The sequence below is a fragment of the Salvelinus namaycush genome, chromosome 42, assembly GCF_016432855.1.
Source record: "Salvelinus namaycush isolate Seneca chromosome 42, SaNama_1.0, whole genome shotgun sequence".
Lineage (NCBI taxonomy): Eukaryota > Metazoa > Chordata > Actinopteri > Salmoniformes > Salmonidae > Salvelinus > Salvelinus namaycush.
In genome coordinates, this window is record NC_052348.1 from 13,941,663 (window position 1) to 13,949,997 (window position 8,335).

At 41.6% G+C, this 8,335-nt stretch overlaps 1 protein-coding gene across 1 annotated transcript; it reads left to right on the forward strand.

Moving 5' to 3' along the window:
• The first annotated feature begins 1,179 nt into the window (after positions 1–1,179).
• On the forward strand, positions 1,180–7,996 carry LOC120034792 (zinc finger protein 330-like). Its single transcript, XM_038981413.1, has 10 exons — positions 1,180–1,257; positions 1,687–1,831; positions 1,965–1,984; positions 2,380–2,450; positions 2,642–2,718; positions 3,197–3,323; positions 3,486–3,590; positions 3,856–3,902; positions 6,910–7,027; positions 7,356–7,996. The coding sequence occupies exons 2-10, from the start codon at positions 1,712–1,714 to the stop codon at positions 7,625–7,627; spliced, it is 957 nt and encodes a 318-aa protein (XP_038837341.1). The 5' UTR covers positions 1,180–1,257; positions 1,687–1,711; the 3' UTR covers positions 7,628–7,996.
• Positions 7,997–8,335: the final 339 nt, after the last annotated feature.

Below are 8,335 nucleotides of genomic sequence, written 5' to 3' on the forward strand. Positions count from 1 at the left end.
TTCATTGGATCAGTCTAACACGCTGAACATACACTGCTGCCATCTAGTGGACAAAGTCTAAATTACACCTTGGCTGGAATAATACATTATGGCCTTTCTCTTGCATTTCAAAGATGATGGTACAAAAAAAATACAAAATAACGTTTTTCTCCTTTGTATTATCTTTTACCAGATCTATTCTATTATATTCTCCTACATTCCTTTCACATTTCCACAAAGTTCAAAGTGTTTCCTTTCAAATGGTACCAAGAATATGCATATCCTTGCTTCAGGCAGTTGGATTTGGGTATGTCATTTTAGAAGAAAATTGGAAAAAAGGGGCGTATACTTAAGCGGTAGACTTAAGTTCCAAGGGCCTTGCTGACCCATTGTGTTATAATGGTGAGATCTTGTTTTGCACCACTGCAGTTAGCCTATGTTGTCCTGGATACAGTGAAACATTCACTCATTCCTGGCTGCAGAACAGAGGTTAGTGCTTCCATCACACATTCCCCTGTATGGTTCTTAAGCAGATACTGTTCCACCATCAGCCAACAATGGTTGTCTGTCCCCCCAACAGATAATATTGAGGTACAGGGGGGGGGGGGTACAGAGAACTACTGGTGTAAAACATTGACATCAGAGGAGGCTGGTGGGAGGAGCTATAGGAAGATAGGCTCACTGTAATGGCTGGAATGGAATGAGTCAAACATGTGGTTTCCATATGTGTGATGTGTTTGATACCGTCCATTTTATTCCAGCCATTACAACGAGCCCGCCCTCCTATAGCTCCCCCCACCAGCCTCCACTGATTGATAAGGCTAAAGAAACCTCAAGCATGTGTGATGAAAAGAATGGTTTACTGCCATCATCTGGGGCATTGTGTACCCATTCACCGTAGTTTACGTTACAGAAAGAGACATTGCAAAGGCTTCTTTGGTAAAGCCCAATTCATTTTAACAACATTCATGGGTCATGGTGGCGGGTGACTGAAGTGACTTTAGAATACAATATAATTTTTTAAAAGTATGTATTTTTGAACTAGCGTTGATAATAACAGCCTTAATTGGCCAAACCATGATGTAATATACAATTCATACTTTAATATAACATTTCATTGAGCTCAAAGGGAAATTAATGTACAATAGAAATATAGGTACTCACATAGGAACGAAAAGGCGAATCACAATTCAGGCGAGAAGAATACTCAGTCGGACTAAATATCCGTTTTGTAACTTCCGTTTTCAGCTGAGCCAGCCGTGGATTGCAACATTCCAGGTAAGTCTTTCTTTACATTTTGGGTTATAATGTGTTAAAAAATATATAAACAGCACATGTCGGTTAAGGCTTATCTGTTAATTATAAAATTAATTTCTATTACATGTCGTTGCTGCATCTGGTATTTCCATGAAGTCAAGCTAGTTAGCGCGTGTTTGAACTGTGTTGCTCAGCACACGCACAGTAACGTTAAGCAGATAGATAGCTAAATAACTGCTTTTTTCACATTTTTTTACGTAGATACCTAGTTAACTAGCTAATACAGTTTTACAACATTTATATTTTCGTAAGGACCTAGACTAATGATGTGTGTCCAGTCTGTCAAGATGTGATGCCATTGACTGAGCTGGCTGGCTGGCTTGGTTGGTTGGTTGGTTGGTTAGTTAGTTAGTTATAGCTATGGTTTGCTAATCCCCCACATGCCTTCAGTAAAGCCAGCTACAGAAACTGAAATATGCCGAAAAAGAAGACTGGTGCACGCAAGAAGGCAGAGAACCGCAAGGAACGGGAGAAACAGACTCGAGCCAACAAGGGCTTTGTTGACGTTGCAAAGTCCCCTTGCAATTCAGCAATGGTATGGAATAATATACATGTTCTCATCACAGCACAATATGAAATGGATAGCTAACAATGACTGTAAATCATGATTATTTCCTTAGTACTTACTGTAGTCCTCAATTTACTGTAGTCCTCATCTGGTGTTGCAGGAATGTGACAAATGCCAGAGGTAAGACATCTTCAATCAATATTTTTTTTTACATTCATCTTAATGAATAACTTAACTAGCTAACATTCGGGTTCCTGAGTGGCGCAGCGGCCTAAGGCACTGCATCTCACTACTACAGACCCTGGTTCAATTGCAGACTGTATCACAACCAGACGTGATTGGGAGGCCCATAAGGCGGCGCACAATTGGCCCAGCGTCGTTAGGGTTTGGCTGGGGTGGGCCGTCATTGTAAATAAGAATTTGTTCTTAACTGAGTTGCCTAGTTACATAAAGGTTAAATTATGTGAACACAATTCAACTATTTGAACAAGATGAATTATTTCTTTATTAGCAACTATAATCTACAGGTGATGGAGGCTTTGACACTTTGTTCCCCTGTTTCAATGACACCCAAGACGGCAGAAGAACAGAGCTTTCTGCTACTTCTGTGCAAACGTTCAGAAGCTGCCCCAGTGTGGTCAATGTGGTGAGTCTAAGATAAATTGTGACGCATGGCATGTTTCTGATTTTAAAATCCCTTGAGCTCTTTGAGCCCAACTTAATTTATCCCCTCAAGTGGCAAAGAAAGATATTGCACAATGTTACATGTAAGATATTTGTATAGGAGTGCAAGAACCATGTATCATGTTGTGGTGTGATACTGTCTTCCAACTAAAGGCAAAACCAAATGCATGAAGTCATCAGACTGTGTCATCAAGCACCCAGGGATCCACGCTACGGGAATGGGCATGGTGGTAAGAGATGAGAGCCGTTTGAAAAACTTTATTGAGATGGGAGTAATAAATACTCAGTAGTAATCATTAATGCACACCATAGCAAAACGTTTCACAATGGAAAACAAGTGTTTCTTATCGGTCAAATTCAGGTAGTCCGCGATAGTTTGCCTCCTTTGGTTTCTAGTGAATATGACCATGGGATGTATTCATTATGCCGATTCTGTTGCAAAACGTTCTGCAATTGTAACCATTTACTCCAAATGAAAAATGTTTAGTCTCTATTGCACAAATTGAAGGTAGGTCCCTCACCGTTTCGTTTGCTCTGTTTGCTTCCGTTTGGTTCTTAAATGTCAAATGGTTTCCGTTGCAAGACGTAATGAATACACCCCTGGTGTAGACCTACATATATTTAACATTGTGATATGTGCCCAGATTGTCCAGTCATGAGTTTATCATTGGATGTCTTTATATGTGAGATGTTGTCTCTGTCCACAAGGGGGCAGTGTGTGACTTCTGTGAGGCCTGGGTGTGCCACGGGAGAAAGTGCCTCAGTACCCACGCTTGCACATGTCCTCTCATGGATGCCGACTGTATCGAGTGTGAACGCTGTGTATGGGACCATGGTAAATGATGCCATTTTATAATATTATCCAACCTGCCTGGTCTGCAAAACTAAACAAGGCCTATAATTTGTATTTTTTATGTCAATACATGCACCCAAATGCTGGTTGCCATCCACCTTGTCCCTTTTGTAATCATTCCACCTTTTTTCCTATCTGACACAGGGGGAAGGGTATACCGTTGCTCCTTCTGCCACAACTTCCTGTGTGAGGATGACCAGTTTGAGCACCAAGCCAGTTGCCAAGTCCTGGAGGCGGAGACTTACAAATGTGAGCAATTAGGGTGTCTTTCTCACACGCCAATCATCCACATTGTGTTGGCTCATGAGAAATCAAGAGGTTTCAACACTAACCTGTTGACGTTTAGCCTTAGGGCAGACTTTGGCAGACATGAGGAACACCATGTAACGTATAGGAAAGTAGGCATTCTGCCAGTTGAAAGTTTAGAGAAAGGTTAACCCCTAGCTATAGTGATTTTAAATAAACATTTTCAATGTGTTAATATATACTGTGTTTTCCCCCATGTTCATTTCAGGTGCTTCCTGCAACAGATTAGGGCAACACTCCTGCCTGCGTTGCAAGGTAATGTAAAATGGAGATCCAAGTATTCATACCCCTTGGATTTCTTCCCCCAAAATGTTCTGATTTAGTATGGATTTTATTGTAATTTGTCAACAATCTAGTCAATATACTCTGTCAGTGGAATAACAATTCTAACTTAAAAAAAAAAAATTAAAGATGAATATAAATGAGAAGTATCCTAAATTAGCTCAGGAGTAACATTTGGCTTAACAAATCACACTAAGTTACATGGACTCCCTCTGTGTGAAATAATAGGGGTTGACATGGTTTTTGAATGACTAACCCTTCCTCTGTCCCCCATACATAAAACATCTGTACGGTCCCTCAGTCAAATTTCAAGCACAGATTCAACTACAAAGACCAAGGAGCTTTTCAAAAGCCTCATAAAGGGCAGTGACTGGTAGATGGGTAACAATAACAAATCAGACTTTGGATGTCTTTAAGAATGGTCAAGTTAATAATTATGCTGTGGATTACGTATTAAACCACTCAGACACATCAAAGATGCAGTCATCCGTCTGAACTGAGCTGCAGGACAGGAATGAAACTGCTGAGGGATGTTACCATGAGGTCATTGTTGATTCAAAACAGTTTCAGTTCAATGGCTGTGATGGAAGCACTGAGGATGGATCAACTTAGTAGTGACTCCACAATAATGAACTAAATGACAGAGTGAAAAGAAGAACACAAATATACAGAATAAAAACATTTACAAAACATGCATATTGTATGCAGCAAGGCACTGAAGAAAAAAAGGCCAAGGAATTCACTTTTTGGCCTAAATACAAAGCCTTGTGTTTGGCGCGCTATCCGACACAACACATCACTGAGTAACTGCCTCCTTATTTTCAAGCATGGTGCTGGCTGCATCATGGTATGGGTATGCTTGACATCGGCAAATACCAGGGAGGTTTTCAGGATGAAAAGAAAGAAGATGGGTCTAAGCCAGCGGTTCTCGATCCTGATCCTGGGGACCCAAAGTGGCGCACATTTTGTTTTTGCCTTAGCACTACACAGCTGATTCAAATGATTAAAGCTTGATGGTGATTTGATAATTTGAATCAGCTGTTGAGTGCTAAAAACAAAATGTGCGCCCCTCAGGGTCCCCAGGACCAGGATTGAGAACCACTGATCTAAGAACAGACAAAAACCTGGTTCAGTCTGCTGTACAAGAGACACTGGGAGACAAATCCACCTTTCAGCAGGGCAATATCTTACAACACAAGGCCAAATCTACACTGGAGTTGCTTACCAAGAAGACAGTGAATGTTCCTGAGTGGCCAAGTTACAGTTTTGACTTAAATCTGCTGAAAATTTATGACAAGACTTGAAAATTGTTGTCTAGCCATGATCCCCACAATATTGACAGAGCTTGAAGAATTATGAAAAGAATAATGGGCTAACATTGCACAATCCAGGTGTGTAAATCTCTTAGATACTTACCCAAGAAGACTCCCAGCTGTAATTGCTGCCAAAGGTGATTTTAACATGTATTGACTTGGGGAGCTGAATACTTAAGCAACAACTATCATTTATATTCATCTTAAATGTTAGACATTTGGTTGTGGAGAAAAATATTACAATATTTTTTTAATCCCACTTTTTGACACAATGAAATGTGAAGAAATCCAAGGGCTATGAACACTTCAAGGCATTAAATCAACACAATGTGTTATGTTGTAAACAATTGTCTCTCTCCCACTGTTCCTCATGCCAGTGTAGTTGTTTGTTACCGCTGTTGCCTCTACACATTGACCGAGAGATCTACATTTGAGTCATTTAGCAGACGCTCTTCTCCAGAGCGACTTAAGCCATGCGAACACTACACGATTTTTGGCCCTGGTTTTAGCTGTCCCAGACAACTTTTTGAGGTTGGAGACAACATCCCCATGTTGTTGCCTACTCGTAGCTGTCACCGACGCTCATTTAATGTGAGCAGGTCAGAGACACAATCTGAGGGCTACCGATCGATCCCGTGTTTTGATTTTATCGGCACAAAATCTGCAGCGCTCTTGTAATGTGAGATGTGCAACGACCAGTTTCGAGAACGGCGATCAGCAATAGCCAAATGAGAGCTTGCCAGGGAAGACCAAGATCTTGATTCGCATCACCCAGAATGTGCACTCGCTCATGCAGGAGCGATGACTACTACTACTAGTATGCGTTTGCCTTTAACCAAATGTAAAATTGTTACAGCTCTGAAGTTCACACCCAATGTTATTCAGTCCCAAAATGTATTGGCAAGATATTTCAACTCTGTAGGGCAAGTGTGAATGTCTGACTGGACTTTTATGAGGCTGTTTTGAGCCACAGCTCGTTGTAGCTAGCCACGGTAACAATCTATTCGTATTGTTTTGGCGAGACAGCGTGGTATGGAGAATCCTCACGACCAAGTGAAGAATCTTGTAGTGTGTCGACCCCCGTCTCTGCCAGATTGTTTACTATGGGAAATACGGTTGTTTAATGCTCGAGGCTCAGCGTTGCTAGGCTTTTTGAAAGTCGTGTCGTGTACGCCCGGCATTACATTGAGTGCATTCATTTTAAGGTAACTAGGTGAGAGAACCACATCACAGTCATAAAGCAGCTACCAGCAAAGTCAGTGCTCGTAAGAAAAGACAAGTGTTATTGCAAGAAAGGCAAGGGTGTTGGTTCAGGGGGAAATGTGTAGATTCCCAGTTGAACTGTTAATTTAGTCGATTTTTTCCGGTAAATAAGTACCCGTTTACCAGGCTTCTGACTAAGTGGAATACAGCTACAACTAGAGGTTACTTTTTCGCAGCAGGTTAGGAGAATTAACACAGCAGGTTTGGAGAATTAGGTTAGGGTTAGCTAAAATAAAACTGTTCTCCTAATCTGCTACGAAAAGTCACTTCCAGTCATGGCTGTTTTCCCTCTAGTTTCAACCATTTACCAGTGGGACAGGGAATAGATTTCCTGGATTTGACACATGACTGTAACCTATAGTAACAAGGCCCATCTGGGTTGAACTGTGTCTCTCCCTCCCCAGGCCTGTTTCTGTGATGACCATGTGAAGAGTAAGGTGTTCAAACAGGACAAGGGTAAAAATCCTCCCTGCCCCAAGTGTGGACATGAGACCCAGGAGACTAAGGACCTCAGCATGTCCAGTGAGTCCACCATCTAACATCTAATCAGTGCTTAAGTCAGTCATGGATTAAAACTCTTCAGTCATTAAGAGGAAAACTGAGTACTGACGGCAGTGCAGTTGAATGTATACTGTAATATCATAATTTTAGTTGTTGATTGAGTAATTTTTGCATCATTACAAATCACTCGTTTTCATACTCTTTTCTTGTAGCAGATGTCAGATCTTAAACCTCAAATGTATCCCGCCACATTCAACGCCTTTTAATTGTTGTGTATATGCACTCCCCGGATCGGGATTAGTACTCAAGATTCTCAGCTCATGTCTTTATTCCTGTATTCGCCCTGCAGCCCGTACGACGAAGTTTGGCCGACAGAGTGGTGCTGACGAGGATAGCTACGGCTATGGAGGTTACGGAGCCTCTGGCTACGACTCCTACTGGAAGAACGTGTCATCGTCCGGAGGAGGGGAGGGAGACCAGGAGGACGATGGCGGAGATGATGATGATGATGACGATGAGGAGGAGGAAGATGAGGAGGATGATGAGGAGGATGAAGAGGTAGCTGACTCTCTGGCCGGTCTTAAAATTGAAGGGACCCCCGTGATCGAAGCAGTCCCCTAGACGGAGGTTGGTTCCCGTCACCTCTCCACCTCCCAAAGAAGAGGGGGATAGATGTATACAAGGAGTGTGTGTGCAATGCATTGCAGTACACTGTAATAAGATGTTTAAAGTGATAGTTCATCACCATATGTTTACTGCTTGATTGTTTCTGTATTTGGACATTAGCCCGTTTAAAAAGACGGTGAGTAATCCAGAACTTATGTATGGCTCTTGCCTAACATTGGTGAAATATCCTTTTTAAGTTACATTATTTTAGCCTATCAGACAGGTTAACAGTGGCTTGTATTCATGGACACCAAGGGAAGCCAGGCTTCCCCAAATATTTGACCAATAAAACATTTAAAATGATTACATTTATTTTTTGTCTCTGGGTTTTCGAAATTTTCCGTCAATTCCAAAGGGACTGGAATCTCACCCGAGAAATCATCAGAGCGAGGGAAACAGCACCCCTCTGTCTCAGTATGTGTAGCCCATGTATCTGATGCTGTCTGGACCCAAAGAGTGTGACATGTTGCCAGCGTAGCATTTGATTGATGCTAGCAAGCTTTTGGCCCCCTTGATGATTTTGTTTATTTTTGTAATTAGCCAATCAGCGTTTGCTGAGCTCAATTGTGGATTATCCTGGTGCAGCAAAATGCCCTCCAAGGAGGCCAGTTTGGATTTGGCTTCATACCAATCAAATCACTTTCTAAGAAAAACATAATTTTC